The sequence below is a fragment of the Xiphias gladius genome, chromosome 1 (assembly GCF_016859285.1).
Source record: "Xiphias gladius isolate SHS-SW01 ecotype Sanya breed wild chromosome 1, ASM1685928v1, whole genome shotgun sequence".
Classification (NCBI taxonomy): Eukaryota; Metazoa; Chordata; class Actinopteri; order Istiophoriformes; family Xiphiidae; genus Xiphias; species Xiphias gladius.
In genome coordinates this window covers 8525222-8548427 of record NC_053400.1, presented here as the reverse complement: position 1 = coordinate 8548427, position 23206 = coordinate 8525222, and the positions used below count along the sequence as shown (strand labels likewise).

General features: G+C 39.0%; 1 protein-coding gene across 1 annotated transcript in view; it reads right to left on the bottom strand.

Moving 5' to 3' along the window:
- Positions 1–818: 818 nt before the first annotated feature.
- The window catches only part of LOC120795979 (synaptosomal-associated protein 25-B-like), a 38892-nt gene continuing 16504 nt past the window's right edge, over positions 819–23206 (bottom strand). The window contains exons 3-8 of the mRNA XM_040138287.1: positions 21791–21832; positions 13656–13704; positions 8371–8488; positions 4038–4157; positions 3181–3325; positions 819–2318 (exon numbers count right to left, since the gene is read on the bottom strand). Of these exons, the coding sequence (XP_039994221.1) occupies positions 2250–2318; positions 3181–3325; positions 4038–4157; positions 8371–8488; positions 13656–13704; positions 21791–21832 (543 nt within the window). The 3' untranslated portion in view covers positions 819–2249. The remainder of the gene's footprint in view (positions 2319–3180; positions 3326–4037; positions 4158–8370; positions 8489–13655; positions 13705–21790; positions 21833–23206) is intronic.

Here is a 23206-nt window from a genome sequence, read left to right as displayed (position 1 = left end):
TTTTCCATTTATGTTCCCTTGTGAGTTGTTAAGTCATTAGCATAGTAACATGACCTACAAAAAAGTCTTCACGAGTTGAATAAAATTTGTAACATCTCATTTTCCTTATGTAAAGCTGTAGGTCACGTGACTCTGCGTGGAGGATGGTCAGTGAAGGAATTTACTGTTTCAACACGTGAGAGAAATCAATCACCTCTGATAGAAATGAGGAAATGCAACATAACGGGGGATTAGTATTGAGTACAGATGGGATATTCTGCAGCATAAAAACTCTTTTATTGAGGTAACACAAGATTTTTGAGTGTCTGGGAAGATTTTACTGTTCTCATAATATAAAAGAAAATGCTTCATGGCCCCAGTGTATGCGCTTTGAAAGATCTTCACCTTCTGTTTACTTGATCAATACACTTGAACGTATAGGTAAAAAATTACATTCACTTGACCAGTATAGGCTTTATGTCTTATTTCTGAACCAAGCACTCTGTCACACGGTCCTTCCAGGTCACAAGAAAAGTTGTTATATTGTAAAGGCACTGATTTTGGGGCATCTGAAGCCAATTGTCCTGTTGCAGTCATTGCATATCATTTTAGATAATGGTATCTACAGTATGTACAGAATAAATAATCTGGAGACGTTCCTGAGTGCAACTGGTCAGTTTAGGTGTTCAGTTGTCATTTCAGTCCAAAATAAAGTAATCCTGCTAACACTTTTGATATTAAGCAAAGTATTGCACCATGACTGCAAGCATTTCTCTCACAATATTAACTCTCTCAGCGTTCCAGTGCAATAAAAATACAAAGGAAGCTCAGTTTGGATCTACGTTTATGATGGTTTTATTGGCATTTTCCAAGGTATTATTTTACAGTGATGGTCACAGTCTGGAAAGGTAAAGAGACATGAAACAAAAAGACTGGCACTATTGCAGATAAATATTGGCCTCTCCTCTGTGTGGCCTACATATGTAGCATGCGGTGGCCATGTTTGGATATTTTTGCCTGGATAATTTAAGTATTCTGTGTCTTCTAGCAGTGGATGGACATGCATAACACACTTAATGCACTACTTCATACTGCTAGGGTTGATTCATGGGTAAAGCGGTCTGGCCTGGTATGTGAAGAAGTTGTTCAACCTCCTGTAACTCTGTCCAACAGTTGGATTGGTTGCTGTTGAACTACGACCTCTAGCAAAGCTCCGCCTCCTTTCATGATCAATTACAATGTTAGCTGTTAAGATTAATGCCCAATGTTTGTCTGATGGTTAAACAAGAGTCCCGCCGATAGTGCTGTTCAGACGACATACAGATGCAATTTTTCACACGTACACTGAGCCTTATAATACAAATATGAAGTATAGTTTTTATGAATTACAGCGGATCAATTCAAAATTCAACCCTCGCTTTTGAATGGTTAGATTTAGCTCCCTGAGGAAAAGGTATATACTATACAATCTATGGCATCAAATTCTTTTAATACTGCTAGATTAATAGAGTTTGTAAAATACTGCTGCACTAACAGTCCTGACCAACAAGTTCATAGTTTCATCCAAATGGCTCACCAACCAGTAGTTAACTGAGTATCCATGGTCTACTACGTTATTAAGATCTGAGTGGTTCCACATCTACAATAAATAATTGTATGTAAACAGTGGCCTTGGTTACAAGCTGTTTGGGCTGTACGTTCTCTATACTGATGGATATTCACTGTGGCCTTGTCATGTAGCATCACAACATCTTAACTGATGAATACACAGTGTGTCTTACATGGACAACACCAAAATATTGACATGGGGGAAGGACATCTTTGAACAAGGTGTAAATATAGTTTATATTATACGCAGACTTTAAAAAAAGAGTGACGAAGAAAACAGGACAAGGGGTCTAAATCAATGAAGCCATTAAAGAAGCACTGTGTACAGTGTGAAGAGAGCCTGAGAGGATGTTGTGTAACAGAACTATTATTTCTTAACAAAATCAAAAGAGCGACAACACAGAACAACACTGACAATAAGGGGAGGGAGGGACTGAGGGAAGTGATGGGCAGGAATGAGAGGTGTGGTGGAGGAATGTTTGATATGTGCATGTAAGCAAACTTCTACAAGTATCACAATAAAAGCATGATTTTGCAGCGCTTGCTGTTGAGCGTAGGAAGTGGGTGCCGTTGCTGTTCGGGGGCCGGGCTGGGTTTGGTTGCTGTTGTTATTTTAAGGGTGCCTGGAGTTAAACAGGGATGAAAGCACTTTTCACTGCAGTTTAGCCACTGCCCAGCATCTTTGTAGCACGCTGGTTGGCCTCGTCAATCCTGGTCTTGTTGGAATCAGCCTGAAAGGGGAAAAAAACGACTGGTTCTTACACAGCTCAGGTAACAGTCGGTCCGGAAAAGTGGTACAACCAGTGCTAAATGGTGGGGAACTTTAATAAAGACATACATACTGAACTAATGGACAAAGAATGTTTAGCACCCAGATTTTGTCCATTAGCATGTAAATCAGACTTTTTACAGTAGTGTGTCAAACCCAGGCTTAATCTGCTCAAAATCAGCACAGCTACATCTGCTGTTACATAGCCTAATGCTAAGCATGTAATCCATGCTGAATATGAGCTAAATGCTATACTGTGGACTGTATATCAGCTAATTTTTTTCTGGTTTGTTGCCTTTCATTTACTTACTTTACCAACAATTCTGACAATACATTGTTGGACTACAGGTTCCGAATTTAACTAAATGTATAAATCTGGCCACAGTCTTTGCCCCCATAGCTTTTTTATACCTTCTCCTAGTAATAATATACTGTAAATAGGCCAAGATTATTTCACACACCAGTCTTGAAAATCTGGTGCAGTTTGCATCTTCTTAATTGTCTAGTTTCATAAATACAAATATATAAATACAACAAAATTGTATTTGCATTTTCGCCTTGATCCTCACATTGTATTAGATTGTTGTCACATATTGCCAATATTTTAAAGCATCACACTTGCAAGTGTAAAAACTCTGTCGGCACTATCTTTGTCCACCTTTGGACTAAATTTTACTTTGCTACTCCAACAACTAGGAGAGGTTGTTGCCTAGTAACAACAACTACATCAGAGTCATGCGATTCTCTAAAAATACTGCAAACTCTCCAACCAATTAAACGCTGGTATGCGCAGTAGTATACATGTATCGCTCATTGTGCAGTACCTTCTCCATGATCCTATCAATCTGGCGGTTCTGGGTGTCAATCTCCTGGCCCATGTCCAGGGCCATGTGACGCAGATTGCCAATGATGCCGCCCACCTGCTCCAGGTTCTCATCCATCTCATTCTCCCGGGCATCATTTGTTACCCTGGAGCACAAGGGAAAAGGAAGTGGCATTCATCATTGGCCAAAGGTGCGGTAGCTACTCTTGTGACCTGTTGGATTGTGCTTGAAAGAACAAGCCCCACATAATTGTATAGTACAGTAAGCACAGGGAAATAGCATTGGATACGTTGATAGTTTTACCTCTTTAGGTTTTGAACATTTATTCAACACTGCTATATTTTGAGGGTCACGTACGGAAAAGGTTGGAACCTAGGGGAATAACATCAGTTATGTCCGAATTCCTTGCTCCAATGTTGACTTTTTTTTTCTTAACATGTAACAACTACATTGCTTTATTGAACCCTGTCTACTTATTCTTGCGGACTGAGCTGAATGTGTCTCTGGGCATTACTTCAGTCTCTAAGCTTATAAAAATTGCAGTAGATTGAGGTAAATTTTGATCGCTTCCCAAGGGGAAACCGCATTGTTCCAGCAGCAAACAGTATGAAAATAAAGGTAACTGACTTACATATTGTCCATAATGATACTGAAATGTTACTATATTCCAGGATAAGTCTCATATAACATTATTCAATTATGGATGTTGACAGTATCTCAAACTAGAATACACACAAACACACACCATACACAAGCACCTATGCACACAACACAGAAACAAGCAAGTACGCCAGCTACATGCACACAGAGGGGCACACACAGACCAACACCTACATACATAGATACAGTACACTTACCTGCGGATGAAGCCCCCACTGATGGCCATCTGTTCACGCTCGTCCACCACTCGAGCCCCTGGCTGGCTGTTCACCACTCCGTCCTGGTTCCCTCCCCAGGCCTGGCCCCCGCCCTTAATCCTACCACACACACATTTCAGTCAGGGCCAGAGGAACTGTTATATTGCGTATTTGTGTGTGTGTGTGTGTGTGTGTGTACAGATGTATTTGTTTGTCTATTATTGATGCGTGTGCACTTGTTTACTTGCTTGTGGATGTAACTGAGAGTAGATGCACTGTGGGTGTGCATGTAAGTGTATGTCGGCCACTGTGTTTAACACTGTCTGTGTTTGTGTGTGTGTGTGTGTGTGTGTGTGTGTGTGTGTGTGTGTGTGTGTGTGTGTGTGTGTGTTTGTGTGTGCGCACTGGAGTGTGAATGTGTATATACATGTCTATGTCAGTGCAAGTTTTCTAGCGATTTACTATTAAAACATATACATGAATATATGTTTAGAATGCATTGTATAATGTGGTTTCAAGCCAATTATCCGACTAGAAGCAACATGCCATGTATGATAAAAGGCACATACATGCATTTGTAGTTTGTTAGTGAATAATTGATCTAACATGCAGATCAATTGAATCCGAGTAAGCTCACATGTGGCTTGTGTTAGAAAGTCAGTAAGACTTAGAAAACACTCTCCCACAAGCACATACAGAAGAGCACAAATACAGAACACAGTAACCAGACTCCAGAAAGAGGAGACACACACACACACATACATATAAACATGCAGAGTGAGAGGAGATGCGAGGCAGAAACATAGTACATGACACGGGAAGGGAAAACATTTAAAGAGGAACAGGCTCAGATACATGCTGTATCTATTAAAAGAAAACCAAACAGTTAGATCCATTGTTGGAAAACCAACCAAAAAAAAAAAAAAAAAAAAACCAAAGTGAACGGTGATCATTTTGCATGGAAGACTAAGTTACACAGTAGCTGTGATCAGCCCTTCATTTCATCTGGATGGATAGATCTGTAGGATGATACACTGTATACAATCAAATAGTCAAATGTAATTCTTAGCATTTGTTTTTATTATGCTTGGAGTACCCCATGGGTGGAAGTCACCACTGAGGACAACACAATGGCTATTTATAAGTTTATTTGGTTCATTTTTCAATTAAAGAAAACTAGCGTATTCAACATTGCTGTCTTGAGGCGGTAAATCACAGCCATCAGGTGCTCCAGACAGTTTATAACAACAAGCAAGAATTATTTTTCTTATGCTATTTGACCCAGGGCTGCCATATAAAAAGTCTAGATCAGATGAAACACATGACATAACCACAGGATTACATAACAAGTGGTTCATGACAGGGAGGACCAGAGAGCTATAGAATAGACAAGATCTGAACCCAAAACGATCACATGTGGCAGCAGGACCAAAATGGTCCAAATGGAGGCAGCAAACCCCTAGTATACCTTCAAACAGAAAAAAAAAAACTCAATCCAAGATCAGGTTGAGACTATCTTTAAAAAAAAACTGACACCAACTCCTACAAAATGACTGCTGTGATGTAAATAAAGCAGATTAGTGCTATTGTCAAGATCCTGTTCAGCCCTGTTTTGGAGAAAGGAATGATCTGTTGTTAAATGTCTGCTGATGTACTGTATTTAAACTCCAAAATGTTTTTTTAAAAATGTAGTAATACACAGTGAAGGCAAAGAAAAAGAAGTACTAAAATTTACCATTCTAGGTCAGATCTAGCATAGAAAAAATATTTTTTTTGGTTCTGTTTAAGCCTTTCCTCCAGAAGACAAAAAACAACATTTTATACTAACACCTGACTTTAGCTCTAGTGTATTCCATGTACTGCATCTAGTAAATCATTAAGACATCACCTAATTCATTCCCAGAGTACCAACAGAGGAATATGTTGCTGCGAACCCAACACAAAATAACCAATGTAGCCATTTATTTCTTGGTTTTTGTCAGCCACTTGTGTTTTCTATAGCTCTGAGATAGACAACTGTACACAGTACATGTATTGGTCCCAGAGTATAGAGGTAATGCTCAGACATGACTCAGTGGCCATAGTTTGGCTGTGGAGGGCCAGAGAACAGATCACACAGGAGCTTGGCAAAACTGGCATTAATCCATTTTCATGTCAAAGATTTCAAAATACAGGTACAGGATTTAAGAGCTTTAACGTTAAAATGGTATTACCCTATGTAGAGTGTGCTTATAAAAAAGTTTGCCTAACTCATGCATGATATTTTATTTTGTAGGACAGTCCTGAGGGAGGAGAGGGAAGGGCCAACTGAGGCTTCTTTAGTTTACCAGTTATCTGAGGTGCGTATGGCACAGTTGGTGTGTTAAAGACTAAGTTAGATATTTTAGTAGCTCTCATTTCTTTAAAATGTATCTTTACTGTATGTATTTGATAATGAATTCACTGTACTGGACTGTTAATAAGTCCTGAAATAACATGTTGCATCACCTTCACATCTGTAATTACAGTGCAGAGAATACCCTGAACTATATTAAGGCTCGCTTGCAATTTAACCACTGTGTACTGTGTGAAAAAGGTATAGAAAATATTATACATTGAAGAATAAAAAATCAATCATTCATTGCAACTAAGAACTAGGACCCAAAAATTATACTTGAAGGAACAGTTTGACATTTTGGGAAATACTGCTTTCTAGTGTAGAGTTTAATGAGAAGATACCACTCTTATGTCTGTGCACTCAGTATGAAGCTACCACCAGCAGACAGTTAGCTTAGCTTATCACAAAGACTGGAAACAGAGGGAAACAGCTAGCCTGGCGCTGTTCAAAGGTAAAAAAAAAAAAAAAAAAATCCATCTAACAGCACATGTAAAGCTCACTAATTAACTCATCTTATACATGTATATATCTTGTTGAATTCGTAAAAAAACACAAGTGTTGGCCAACAGATTTGGTTTTCATACATGTTAAACAAAAAAATGAAATGAGCTTTCAAGGTGATGGTAGTTGGATTCAGCTGGCTTTGGATAGAGCCAAGCTACCCGCTTCCCCCATTGCCAGTCTATGTGCTAAACTAATCGTCTGCCAGTCCCACCTACATATTGACCACACAGACCTGAGACTGGCATCAATCTTCTCATCCAACTCTCTGCAAAAAAAGCAAATTAAGATATTTCCAAAATGCTAAACTATAACTTTAAGGATAGGTTTCTGATCTGAATGACCCATCAGATTGCCTGGCTGCAAGTACCAGTTGTGTAATCTACTGTAATGCCATGTACTTGATTAAAATAGAAGGTAGTTTTTGAATATTTTAGCAGAATGCTTTGGATCTCCTAAATTCCAGGAACCGAGAGCCTTGATGAAACATTTCATTCAAAATGAGATTCCTTTCTTTGAATGCACTCTATGAGACCATGTAATCAATTATTCATGTAAAACATGAAAAACACCAACATTAATAGTTGCCTACAAAATTGGAAATTTAGTACAGAAGGCAGCTAGTTGATTTATTCTTCGGTTGGACTTTGTACGCAGCGTGATGCATCACTCTGCAGGGTGTCAGGGTGGGGTGTCGGGGGATGATGGGATCTGTGGCCAGATCCCTGCTGATGCTGCTACCTGCTGGAAGAGAATCTCTCATCCAATGTGGAATGAAGGGCTTTTGAGGACAACAGCCAAGGAGGCTGGAGTGCAAATAAAATGGACCTGGATAAAATCGGACCTGTTGTGCACATGTGTGTTGTTCATGCGCGCACGTACGCAATGTTTCACTCACTCAGTCTCAACTTACGCAAACACACCCACACACGCACTCAGTGCTGGTGCCTGTTCAGAGAGTCTGTTATTGTGACTATGGGCCTGACTGCTCACACCACAGGTCACCATGCTCTATACACCAGATGCAGGCGGACGGATAGAGAAGCAGGTAGGCAGGCACTGAAACACATGCAGTCAGGCGACACAGGCAACACCTACTTGTTACAGGGACACACATACTTGTTACAGGGACATGAACATAGACCACATTGAACTGTCAAATTCTTTTTCTTTTCAAATCCTTATTCATGTCCTTATTGATTTGGTCCATCCCCTCCTCGATGCGCTCCAGTTGTTCTGATTACCAACACATTGTCATTTTTCCCAGCAAAAGTACGAAAGCACATGAGAAGAAAAGAGAGGAGGAAGAAGTTGCGGTTGGAAGGAAGGGAGGGGAGTAGAGAGGGGAAACAAAGGAGAAGAGACAAAAAAAGACATTGACTGTGACAAGAGAGACATCAGACATCACCACCACCACCACCAGGCAAGAGCGCGGGGCTCCTTGCCGGTACCTACTTTTTAATACATGGGCATATCAGACCACAGCATTGTCCTATATCTTTTAAATCTTTCTCGGCCTCCTTCAGGTCTGCGTTCACCTTGTTCATGCCCTCCTCCACACGATCAAGTTGTTCTGGTAAGGACAAAGGCGTGAGAGCAGTGAAATAGAGTTGACTGGTTTGTTTTTCAAGGGTTGGCGCTCTATGCTACAGTGCAAGAGGCAAAATGTTTTGGCTAGACGCAGGAGGCAAAGCAGGCAACAAGCATGGAGATTACCTGGGTTATCTGTTGACACTGAAAAAAAACAACCCAATGATTCCTCCATCTACTGCTTTGCATGGGATTTTTTTCTCGTTTGGATTCTACATTATTCCAACAGCTTTTGTTTCCTACCTCCATCCAGAGGAACATATTTCTTTTCTGAGTAAGTATTTCATCTGAGTGGCAGTGGCAGTGTGCTTCATCCAGCTGCATCTGTACATGACTGTTTGAATACAACTGCATACCAATGAAAGCAGAGATAGATGACAGAGAGAGTGAAACAGTTTGAAAGGGAGGAAATTGGAGGCCGCCTTAAGATGGAAAGTTTAGAGGGACACCACACAGGGACTGAAGTGAATCTTATTCCTTCATTTGTCTTAAAAACAAATGAGGGAATGAGCAACTAATCAATGCAGAGATCATGAAACCAATGTGATTAAAAGCATCAAGTCATGCATGTCTCCTAACTCAGGTGGTCAATAGGACACAGAGCTATAAAAAAAAGGCTCTGATTCAAGGTCACATCCTCTCTCTGGCTAGTTAATGGTTATAGGACAGGATAGCAGTAATCTCCATCAGTGGAAAAGGGCATTTTGTCTTCCATGAAAAAACTCCTAAGATTTGATTATCCACACTGTAGTGCAGAGGATACTGCTGACCATAGAACGCAGGTTCAGGGGCTACAGGTGCTCTGATGCAGCAGATTAGTGGTGGCATGTAACTAAGTACATGTACTCAGGTACTATTCCTGAGTACAGTTTTGAGGTGCTTGTACTTTTCTTGTGTATTTCATTTAATTTCCATTTAATGCTACTTTATACTTCAACTCTACTATATGTAGAAATAAACTCTTTACTTTGTACTCCACTACACTTATCTGCCACAGTTACTGGTTACTTTTCAGATTAAGGTTTTATGTGAAAAGAGATAAGACAAGTAAGATAAGATTATAAAATACAATTCGCTGGTATAGATTAAACTACCTAATTGTTTATAAAGTACTTAAAATGAGCTCTACCTCAACCGGCTGCAGCAGTAAATGCTTTGATTAATGATGTATATAATAATATAACACTCACTAAGGCAATTTTTCTACAGAAATAGTGCTTTTACTTTTGATACTTTAAGTACATTTTGCTGATATACTTCTTTTCTTTTACCTAAAGGCCTTGCAAAAGCTAACAGGAGTTTTTACTTACTTTGCCTAGTCAGACTTATTTTATCTGCAAAACAATAAACAATAAGTTCTGTCACTTCATACAGGCTATCAGCTACAAAACAGGGGGCCGGGAAAACTACATGTTCCTCACTAAACTTCTGCTCCCTCTGATACTTCATAAATCCTTTTCATCTGACCCAACTGTCTGTGTTTTATCTGATTCTTTGCAACAGCAGAATAAGTTTCACTTTCTCCATAACCAACATAGTAACCATCAAAAGCAGGGAGGGGAGGAGTCAGTATAAGTACTCTGAAAATAAACAGAACAAATAAAATTTCCATAAAGATTACTGTTAAAGTCAGAGACAGTTCTGTTTCTCTGTGTAAATATGCATTCAATAATTAGATTATCAAAAACATAAAGTTTTAAATGCATTTAATTCAGCATTTATTGTCTATATGCTGCACTCATTGCTTTACTCTAGATTTAAATCCCATTCTTAAAGGGGTATGATTATATACACATTACATATAGGCTAATTAAACTAGTATCTATGAAAAAAGTAATGCCTGCACATTGACTCCAAACCACTATATCTCGCCAAACAGTTCAATCCCAGTCAGATCTCAAATTCCATTCTTCACATTTCCTATCAGGTGTAGATAAAGACTGCCTTAACTCTTTGCTTCACCAGGCTCTGCAAGATATAACCTCTTAAACTGTCCAGACCACCCATTAAATTCACGTTACTCACAGTGTCATGGAGACAAAAATGAGAAACTGATGTGTGCAAGTTGGTTTACTGTGTCATTAACTGGTGCGTAAGTAAATCTATTTGTTGGTTACAGGAGATACAGTCAAACCAATGTTTTGTGCTCTGAGCTAAAACATTGCAAGTCACTTCTTGCTAGATGCGTGGGTTCACTGAAGTGGAGATGCAATCCATCAGCCCTGACTGAAGCATGATTCGGGTCAATGTGGGGGAGCAATTCGTTAGCTGAAGTGAGACCTCCACCACAGGTAATACATCACTGCAAATGACAAATCTCCTCCTATGTATGACCTATGTGTGTGTGTGTGTGTGTGTGTGTGTGTGTGTGTGTGTGTGTGTGTGTGTGTGTGTGTGTGTGTGTGTGTGTAAAGGGCAGTTATACTCCTTTTTACAGCTCAACAAGACTTTATTAATTACCACAGGCATGGAAAGCTACTACTTGTGAGCCTTTTTCCTTGGCAATAAAAGAGGGAGTTCTTGATGTAAATATAACGGAAAATGTGTCAGAGACAAATAAGGTAGAGGCTTGTTCAACAGTCATTGTAAGCAGGAAGGAGGAGTTGGGAAGGAGAGAAGGATAAATAGAAAGAATGAAGACAGGAATCATTAATGTAACCAAAGGGATCTCCAGGCAAACTAACAGGAGAAGGGAAAAAAAGTGGAGGTCAGGGGAGATAAAAGCCAAGGGAGTAAGAGCGGGTGTTGGTGGGAAAGAAGAGGAGCATGAAATAAAGAAAAGAAGAGGAGAAGGGGAAGAGAGATAGACAGATGGGGGATCAGGTATAGAGGACATTAGCTGAGAGGCAGAGGTAATTTAAATCTGTGAATTGATTGCCATCCTGGGATAACAGCTGTGAGCTGTGCACTGTGGCTGCCGTTACTCCAGAGGGGGGAGGAAAGAGAGAGCGAGGGGCTTGGACAGGCTATCTGTTCCTTTGACAGGCCATTTAGGCTGCTCTTTCACGCATGGAACTAAGTGCAGGCCTCTGCTAAGACACATACACACAAATCCTCCACACATGCTGTGACTAGATGCTCCGCTACACACAGTAAACGTACCTTGAATCTACACAAGTACCCACATAACACCAGCCTCTTTAATGTGGGTATCAACTGTGAAAACCAGGTAGTTCACTTCAAGTCATCTATCATTAGTCTGATGAAACCTGTGACCTTCATCGCTCTAATTTAAAGAATAAAAGAGGACTTTTAAATTATAGCGTCAAACTGGTTGGTAGGGTAGACAAACTCTGTTCATGTTTATCTTCTTACCACATCGTCGACTGGTCACGCTGTCAAGCACTTCGGTCTCTCTCAAATAGTAAAAGCTTCAAAAACTTTCATATACACGGTTTGAGTTAAATTTGAATTCTTCGATATCAAAACATCCATTTGTTTGACCTTACATTTCACTATTTATTAGGATTAGGCTGCACCAGCTATTCATAAATCCACCACTTAGTTAGTGTATAAAGTCCTTCCTAAGTATCTTAGTGTCTACTAGTTAGTTTCAAACTGCTGATTCACTTAATACAGTTGCATCATTAAAACTGGAAATGTGTCCACTCGTAAAGATCAGTAATGTGTAAAAAACATGGATCCAATCAATCATCAGTGTTAACAGGAAGTCACTGCACTGAAGTCACCAGCTATAGCATAACTTCCAAAAATAAAGATATATTAAACTTAACTGCCAACATTTTTTAAACGTAGGTGTGACTACCATTAATTTATATCTGCAAACATGGAGGAACATGGGTATTAGAGTTGGTAGTATTTGTGCAATTTAGAGTGAGTGGGAAATATCCTAACGTAACCAACGTTAAGTGGAGTTTAGGCTCATGTTATTTACATCATGTTTTGTAATTGTAAGATGTAAGGTATATTTTTGTAAAATGTAATTTAAAAACTTTGATAAAGTGTGAGGCCAGATGCATTAACCACATTCCATATGTCTCTTTCACTCTCCTTCCTAAACGAATCATATTATATTAGCAAAGCTATGTTAGTTTTGTCAGTTAAGCTACGCCTGGCAGTTACAGGGCTTAAATATTTAGCAACAACTAATCTCAATGTAAGAGCACGTTTGTGCGACACAGCCCAATTTCCTTTAGGGATCTGTAAAATATCCACTTAGTAAACGCTTCGTAAAGGCTGGTGCAATTAAGCTCTAACAGATCTCATCTGTTGCTGCGTGCTACTCACACTTTGAACCTGAAAAATCTCAAAAGCACATTCATAAAGTAGAAAAATAATAATGTAGCAGAGAATTCATTATTAGCATATTTTCTGTTATATGAAACTATGCTTTTTTCTGACTTTTCTCTAAATTGTTTGTGAAAAGACTAGTGAGACTAGTGACTTTTTCAGACATGTAAAATCAGTGGAGTGCCTCTTTAATTCTTAATCGTGGATTGTCCATAGACGGGGGTGAACTGGAGACGGTGTGGAGGAATATAGAAAAATAGTGTATCCTTTTTTTACCAGCCAAATCAATCATTATTTTACCTCACAAGAAAAGGATAATGGTAAAATATATCTATTACCAGCTGACCTCTGCGCTCTCAATCAGTCAGCCAGATGTCCTTGAAAACATGTCAACATGTCAGGTTTCAGAGAGCATGGTTAGAAAAACTCACGCATTTGTTTCAAAGTGCTTTATGTCCTTGTTCTACAGCTTAAAAGTACTTATCATATAGCTAAAGTATGGTCAGTAAGATTAATTCAATATATACTGTATTTGCATGGCAAATAAGCATAAAAATGAAATAAGGCCAAGCAGAAGGCTAGCTGAACAGTCACATCCAGTATAATCATGTGAGCCACATTAGCTTAGACTGCAGCTGAGGTTACTTTTAAAGACTTGGCACTGGCTCACAAAGAAATTAATCTTTTTCTGCTTTAGTAATTATAAAAACATAATGGTCATTTTCCATGGTGTTGTAAATTTGACTGGGACTCTACATTGCTATACCGGATGTACTGCTGATGATGACTCTCTCATTATACAGCATAAAATGGCAGCAAGAGAGAATCGGTAGAGCAGATTAAAAGTGAAAACAGATGTTAGAGAGACAGTGTTTGGTGACCTCTCCCTACCAGCTTACCTCCCTGCTCGTCCAACATGACCAGAGTCCTGATGCCGGCATCTTTACTCTAACAGACAGACAGAAAGAGAGAGGAAAAGAACAAAGAGAAGTGAGGGGGGAAAGAGGAATAAATGAGACAGATCAGTGAAGGTCAACAGTGCAGAATGGAGCAAAGCTATCAGGACTGCAGAGGTGGTTCAAATCACGAGTTGAAATCACTTTCTGAGTGTGATTGATCTTGTCTGGTATAGTTGAAACAGCTCAGCCTTAAAGGAATAGTTTGACATTTTTGGATATAGGCTTTTTCGCTTTCTTGCCAAAAGCTGAATGAAAATATTCTAGTATCTGTACGCTAAATATGAAGCTACCACCAGCAGCTGGTTAGCTCATCTTAGCACACTGACTTGAAACAGGGGGGAAACATCTAGCCTGGCTCTGTCCAAAGGTAACAAAATGTACAGATTGTACAGATTAAGCAAACAATACAACAACAAGTGAATCGCTGTGTGAAAATCAATGAAAAATAGCACAAAAAACATAAACATGATCAGCACAGTGTCAGTGGTACATGGAACATATTCATTATCTCAGTGGGAGCAGGTGCTGCCAGAGTTAGAAAGCCCTTTTAGACTGTCAATCAAGTTTATTTTGCCCCTTTTTAGAAGCATGTCTCATATACCAACCATATAGCAAACAGCAAATATGTTTTGTAGGGAGAGTAATCACTGGCTGGATTATGATGCGATCGGTATCAATGTATTTGCAACTTGCCAGACACGTAAATTAAAAACATATCCTCATTATGTTAATAGAAAACATAATCCGGTCACAATTATGTTTCCTACAAAACGTATTTGCTGTTGCAGTTGTATAAAAACATTCTGTAATTTCTAGGAGACAGGGTTGCATATAGAAAGATTTATATCAAACTAATCAACAATCAGGCAGAAGAAAAAGATTACAAAGTCCCTAAAACCTCAGAGAAGATAAGAAAAATCTCCAGAGAAAGTATCAAAGTACCATAAATATATTCATGCATGATTCTGCACAGATTCTCAGGATAAACCCATCTACCAAATGGTATGTGCTATATTTGTTATGTTCACTGGGCTGGTACCAGAGATTTTTTTGATAAAGCTCCAGTAATGTAACATTCTGATTTGGCTTACAGAGCTGCCACATGCTCAGACACAAAAGCACACATATACACAGACATCCATGCAGACTCATACGCTGTTACGTCTCTGTGCATGGGCTCCATCACATAATAATACACTTCAGCGAGCACACAATAACCACATTTACCACTGCGCGTACAATAAAACAACGGATATTAAAGTCCAAAGGCCGTTCAGTTCATGCATCAGCTGATTTAGATCAAAGTGCGCGCCGACCTTCTTGGAGCAGTGATAGATAGAGTCCAGTGCTGGAGGCTAGTTAGACATGCAGCTGATATTATTATCAATCAAACTAACTGTTAAAAAATCTGCCAGTGGCCATGGATTTGTAAGACTGTGAAGTTAAATTGTAGTTGATGGATGAATGCTCAGAGAGTTTTATCTGGATCAGTAAATATCACGTCAGAAGGAGGAAACAGGTTTATTTACATGAGCTTTGCAGAAAAATAAAGAATAATTATATAATCCTCAGCATGAAAACCTCAGCAGAGCTAATGTTTGGAGATCATTGTGCATAAATCCAGTGGGAGAACTGCTTGTTTACCCACCGGGAATCGTGGGAAATCACAGACATGTGAGGGTAGTCGGGCTTCGGAACAACACGGGACAGGTTATCTGACCAGGCCAACTGGCATAGTCTGATGTGGTGACATCACTTCTTTCTGCATGGCTAGGTAAACACTAAGACACACACTCACACATGACCAGGTCTTTGTCACACTTTGCTGTGATACAGTGAGTCACAAAGTCTCCTGTAAGGACCTGATGATGTTTAAGCAGTTTCTCCCAAAATGAACATGTTGGGAAAAACTGCTATGAACATGTGAGGCACTGACAACTTTTCAAAAGATGAACAAAGATGGATATTTTAAACTCAATTCATCTAAATTTCTTTGGTCTTAATTTCTGTGTTTAGCCGAAGTGCTGGCGTGAAGCAGTTAGTTGACGAATAAACTAGGAATTAATGGTGTCCTTAATTTGCTGCTTTCAAATAAAACCTTGGTTGCCTTAGAGGTTAGGGGAATAAAAGGTGCTGCTGAAAGACTGAAGGCGGTGTCTGTATCAGTTACAGTCATTAGAGTAAACACGATCATCGTCAGTTCGCCCCGCAGAAATGAAGTCAAGATAAGTTAAAGGCAATACAGGAAATGTTGTTAATGAAAAATGCAATAATTGCAGGAGAGAAGGCAGAAAGACAAATAAGCAAGGCAAAGACAGAGAGCAAGAGGGTCTGCTGACATTAAGACAGAGCCCTTGGTAGCCTGGTATTGATTTTTCACTGAGATATCCACTCTTGTGTCTCCTGGAATCTATTCTAATTCAGGCACTGTGGAGACGAGTGCACCAGAATGACTCACATCACCACCTGCTGTCCTGCCATTGGTCAACCAGCAGCTGAGGTGATATCTGATATGCAAACACAAATCTACTCGAGCCATACATTTTGGAATCAAATCAATCAAACGATTGGTTGGTTGATCAAAGGTGTCCATGCTCATTGGTCAGTCCCAGGAAAACTACGTAAACACCGCAGATAACGGCAGTGTGAGGTGATGTTCATTTTAGTTTTCTTTTTTTTTTTTTCATTTCATTAATTCATTTATTCATTTGCTTTCTTGCTAAGAGTTAGATGAGAAGATCGATACAACTCTCGCATTTGTTTAATCTGTACAACAACAAAGTGTTATCATCACAATGAGATTGTCAGGCAACCGGTGGAAACTTCAGGAAGTTACTGCTACTGGCCAAGAAAAGTCTGCTAAACCATAACTCCCCTTGATTCCACAACCTGTCATTTTTACATCAGTTTTGGTATGGACAGTTAACTAGTGCGCTTTAGGTGGATTTTGTCATCTTTGGACAGAGCCAGACTAGCCGAGTCCCCCTGTTTCCAGTCTTTATGGTAAATTAAGCTAAGCAGCTGCTGGCTACAGGCTTGTGTGTATGAGAGTGGTGTCAATCTTCTAATCTAACTCTCAGTAAAAGAGCAAATAAGCATATTTCCAAAAATGCCACAGTATTGCTTTAAAGTATCTCATGATTTCTTCCCCTAGAGAATCACATTCAAACCATTTGCCTTAGATCTAGAGTAGAACTATACAACAACAAAATGTCCATCATAATAAGTCTTCTGGTGTTTAATTCTTGTTTCTCCTTAACCAGCTGAAAAACACCACATATGTGGTAAAATTCCACTTGTCTGAATGGAAATAACAACCATGACACAAAGCAATAGGACAGGTGTCCCAACAACAGCCACAAAAAGGAGAGAAATAAAAGTCGAAGCAGTGGATTACTTTTTTCTCTTCTCTGATCTGAAATCACGCTTTTAAGACTAAAATTGTATATGACTTGCCATGGTGTATATTTTCACAGTGTAGTGGTTTCCAGAAATTTAACAGCCCTCATGAATGTATGCTCAGCTCTTTTTCATTTCCATCTCTCTCAGCTGCTTTCTTCACATTTCATCCGCAGCCACCAAGCAGTTTCTCATTTCTCTTGCTTGCCGGCCCCGTGTGAAGATAACCGCTTTCATAAAAACTTCTCTGAGTCTCACCTGATAAAGCGCTTTCAGAAAAATGCATGACAGATGTTGCTCTACAAAGGCGATTCATTTCCAAGAATAGAATTTATTACACCATATCTCTCTATTGCTGATACAAGTTATACACTGTACATGGGGTTTATTCTACTGATGCATAGATTTTGAATGTATGACTGAAGCCGGAGCCTGGCTAGCTTTTTCCCCCTGCTTCCGGTGTTTGTGCTAAGCTTAGTTAAGTGACTGCTACCTCTAGTTACACAGTTACAGTACAAACATGAGAGTGTTACTGATCTTGTCATCGAACTCTAAAAGTGAATTAGGATATTTCCAAAAATGTCAAACTCTTCCTTTAATCGACAAACTCAGAAGAACCTACAGACATCAGACATTAGACACTGTTAACATGTCAGCCAGTTGATGGAGATACCCTTGGACATTTCCTGCCATCTTACAAAATAAAGGTCATGCCCTTCAAAGAGAATGAATTATGGGTCACAGTTGCATGAAACAAGGACACATTATATCACATACAGTCTGACCACTAACTGACCTTGTTATACAGTTTTTTGTTTAAGAACATTACAGTGATAAGAGGCACACTCATTTTATAAGGAAACATTAATGTTTTATGGCTTTAATCCTTTAATACATCAGTTATTACAGTAATACATGTGTACTGTAAATACTGTATATCCAAAGAAGTGCTCATAAGGACCATAGAACAACAGTGCCGATATTACTATTACCACTCCAAACCTCAAACTGAAATAAAGAAATATTTGTTATTTTAGTGTTTTCATATGTATCTTATAAATTTGAATTCTAAGATAAAAAGAGAAAATTAATTCAGTGTTTTGCTCACTAATGTAAGTTCATGCATTTCAAATGAGAATCCATGCATAATATTATTAGGATACAGGTTCTGCATCGATTTTACAATTACATTTTAGGTATTAGGCTGAAGAGTTGAACCAGCTCGGCTTAGTAAGTACTAATGTAGGAGAAGCTTTCCTTTCTGGATCATCAACATTGTAACAAACAGAGCTGCAGTGTAGTGACAGTGTGGGTGTGATCCTTGAAAGATCATGTAAGAGAAATCTTTGAGAAGAAGAAGTCTTACGGAGGGAAGGGTTGGACTTATTCTACAAGCTTATTTTACCCATCATTTACTTTTTCACTGTTATATTTTGTTATTAAATCACTTTATTTATTTTATGAAAGGCCATTGATCGTAGTTCATTTTTTACGGTCTAAGCGTGCCACCAAAACAACAGAATAAAGACCAGACAACCGCGGCAGGGGAAGTCACCAGTTTAAACTTTTCTCTAACCTGTGACACACACCTTAACAGGTAGGTTATTTTTCTACTCGGAAACATCCGATTGTTATTGATATTTTTTAGTTATAGTTATTGGTGAGACTCATATTGGTAAAAATGAAAGGAACAGTTCAATATCTTGGGAAATACGTCGATTTGCTTGGAAATGGAAGCTTTAACACATCAGCTTGGAGAAGCATGATGCAAAGGGATATGAGTAAGTTGTTGAAGCAATGATTATCAAGAAGAAGGATAAGAATTGTTGGACGTAGTGAAGTAGCACAAGTAAGATCAATAAGGCAAATCGGAGAGAAAACAGGGAAAATACAGAATTTGTTGTATTGAACGACCACCACCGTTCTGTGATAGAAAACTTTAGCTTGGAAGCTTAAATAAACACCTTGAGCCTTGCTACACACTTTGACTTTGACTCATGTCTACTTTGTAGGAGTTATTTTTCGCCTATAGCCCTCCTTTAATAATGAATGAATGATAATAAATGGTAAAAGTAATAATCAGGGTATTGCTTAGGCTCCCAGCAGAAGCACAAGGCAACTAAGGCCAAATACCATCACTCTCCTTTAATACCTTTATGGCAGGGCACTGCACAGCATCAAAACTCATTACAGATGCATATAACTGAGAATGAGTTATCTGAACGAGCGGGTATCACTAGCCACATCTCAGATACTGTAGATCACTGGACGAGTGTGGTCTGACTGCTCTCCACTCATTCTATTAGTGTAAGCTTCACTGTAAGCCCTTTTAACACCGAGGTCATGGAGTATTAGCATGTGCTTACAATTTCCTATGTGAGGGAAAGGTGCACTGTATGTGCAGAGACAGAATCACTTTCATCGCAAAATAATATAACAAAAATAAAGAATTACAGACTCTGTTTTGTAGCCAGTCTGCATGTAAGGCCACTATTGGCAACATACAGAATAATAAAAACTGATAAATGCAAGTCACTTTGTCACATAGTGTTGCCCATCATTAGAATGCTAAAAGTCAAGTCACATTGAAAAAGAATATTATAATAAAATTATTACAATTTTATAATATCTACTGTATTATAAGAAGAAGCATGTTGAGTCTTATCCTTAATTCGTGTTGTTTTATTGCTTATTTGAAATCTATATTGAGGCTATTTCTCTGGGGTGTTGTTGAGTGAGATGGCTAAAGAGCATGTTGTCAGCAAGACAGAGGGGAGAAGATAAACATGACACAGTAGTAGTGTTTGCCTCTGTGTCTTTCACTGGTTTTAGCTCCAGTGCAGTGTGGGTATGTCACAAGGGAACAAACTCTGAGCTAACAAACCACTGGATATTTTCAAATCAGAGACTAGCAGTTGAAACGAACAAATGCCATTCTCCTGGCATTATCTTCAAAGGTCATATATTCTACCACTGTCAATGAAAAGGCTTGTCTGTTGAGCAGGTCACTGTTTAGGTCAGCTGCAGGACTCGCACTGTTCCTCAAGGCTTTGTCTCATTAAAACATGGTGGCTGGTCCAGGGGCTAGAGCGGGTCCATGTCTCTGAAGCCGGTAGGAATGTAACAGGAACTGGAGCCCCGATACCCGTGCTGATTTAACGCCAGCAACATCGGCTTGGCAGCACTTGAAGCTAACTTTGTACTAGCTTTTCTGAGCATGCGGACACAACCCCTTGTGTCAAACACCCGAAATGTAGATTTCAGCAGTTCTTCGAGAGGACATAAGAGACACAAGCCATCCCCTGACAGACACCCACCCACACGTACCCCTGAAACTGGCAGAGCTAAACTAGAGAACCACGTACAAGGGGGTTCTTTTCCCATGCAGGCAAAGCTTAGAACATCATTTTCAAAGTGACCTGGCTATTAAAGATATCTCTGCGAAGTTCTTCTTCTACCGCTAAAATCTCACAAATATACAGACACAGCAGTCCACAGCATGATGAACAAACCCAGTACAGACACCTGGCTGTTCAAACCACCGTTAAGTTCCTACAGATGGTCACTGCACAACAAGTTCAAACTCCTCGGACACCAGGCACTTCTGTCGTTCAGTTCAAGGAGTAGCTGAACATTTGGCTGCAATCTACAATGTCAGCATAAGCAATACAAGTGCCCAAAACAGTTTCATGCAAACCAAGGCTCCCTGCATCATCGTAATTCCTTTTCACTGAGAGAAAAATAAATCACACAAGGAGACGACATTTTCAACAGGTTAGGATGGAAAAAAAGACATACCGGATCTATGCTTTAGGTTTAGTGGAGCTTTTTGGATTTAATATTTTAAACCCTTTTTTCTGTAAACACCATAACAATGGGAACAGTATGTTAAATACATGTTCAGCATGTTTTATGATGCATTACATCTCACATTTTAGATGTTTGCCTTTGTTTCTCATGTTGTGGCTATAGTATGCTGTATATGATACAATATCATTGGGCAATAAACCAATATAATTTCAATGCTTAGCCATCTTCTGAGTCAAATATATTTATGTTAAGTAGTTGAGGCAATTTATGTTTGGAGAGATTTCAATAGCAGGATCACCACTTGTGATAATTATTAAAAAGAAGTGAATGTAGTTCTCCCTAATCAGTATGGATGACTCTGTAAACAAGCACGGGGAATCAATTATGAATCAGTTTTTAAAAGAATCCAAGTTATGTATTGCAGATGGAAGGACACACCTCTTTAAATAAAAATGAAATCATATTATGATACGTACTGTGATGTATTAAATAGTGTTAAAGGTGAATTTATAGAATGACTTTATTAAGCTAAGTGCTAAAGAACTGATTTTATCCACTGATTGTTTTATCCATGAACTGACTGACCAGGTGAATCCAAGTGAAACACTGGTTCATTACTGAATTCATGTGAAATTTACCTCAGACATATTGTAGATGTAAAGAAGAGTTAGTTCAATCGTGTACTGGGACAAAAAAAAACAACTTCACTGTTTAGCTGGGGAAAGGTATTGGTACCCGTCGGCAAATGAAAACGCCCTGACAAATTATTGTTCATGTCATCATTTGAGTATGCTTATTTTAGATGACTTTACGTGCTGTTGTGGTGGCTGGTAATGTGAAGTGTTTCTTTTTTATGTTAGACTCACCTCCTCAACCAGAGCCAGCATACGCCGAGTGCTCTCCAGAGACTGCAAGGAGAGAGAGAGAGAGCTGATTAGCTGGGAGGCACCAAAGATCAAAAGCAGACATACAGTACAGCACCGGTAACAAATATCACAGAGATATCTCTGTGTGTCAAGATGGAATATCAAGGGTTTAAAATCGTAAGTTCAAAGGTGAACAAAGGAGAACAGAAGAGCATTAACATGCTAGATTCCAATATGTATAGAGTGACAAATTACTGACACTCAGTTGTATAATTAGCCTTGATTATTCCTCCACTCTGCTCTCTTCCCCTCTGACTCCAGGATAAGTTATCTGATTTCCACCTTTTGTTTGGTAACTTTCTACCCTCTGTAGGATTCCTCCGAAGCTCGTCCAACTCTTAAATCAAACACTCATTCCTTCCTAATCCTTATTTCGCTGTTTCCCCTTGGTAATCTCCTCATCTCCATCCATCCATTGCTGCCTTCCTTATTCCTCCCTTCCTTTCCTCCCATCACATCCACGGAGCCTCTTGCATTATCTCCTCATGAATGTTTAATAAGGCCATTTGAGCTTCTCTATTATTCTGCTGCACAGAATTATCTGCTCTTCCTGAGCTCCTCTCAACTCATTAAAAAGGGAAAAGTTCTCCCTTATCCAAAAGAAAGCACAGTCTTAATTAAAGAGACTTTGAGAACAAATTACTAAAACAAGGGAGGGTCACATTAAGGCAGCTATGTCTGGTAGCCTGGAGGCTTTGGAGACACATTTGTGTCCTTATGAGAACAGGTCATTTTGAAATGTCAAATTGTAATGGTCAAGACCAAAAATCAGTTTAGAACACAGACCAAGTTTTAAACAAAAGTCCTTCTCAGTTTTTCTGCTTGCTGGTTTCCTACTATATTCACCTACAAGCACGAGGTGAGTCACATTGTTTATCAATTTATTTATTTATTTCACCAAAACAAGCTATTACAATAGAAACGGTATTGATTTTTTTCTGCTGTGATATTAGATGTGTAAATGTTCATGAAGACTGATCAATTGACTGACTGATTGAAGACCAACTACCCAGGTTACAACAAGCTTTCTGGACTGGCAGATAACAATTCCTACCACTGTAGTGTATGATATTAACTTCTATGGAAAGAATGTTTGCATTGATAAAACCTTTCTACATTTAACCGAGTAACTTGGACCAAGTTTATCATTATTTGAGTGGAGGCTGGAGTTGAAAACAAATGAAAATACAGTAGATGTTGCTTCCCAAATTATGATAAATGCCACACTTTTACTAATGAAATGATTTGCAATTCAAAGAGTGTATAAAAACACTCTAGCAGCCATTTCAGCAGGTAACACAGGATCAAATGGAATCCCATTTTACTGTAACGTCCACTGTGAGTTGCTGACAAAAA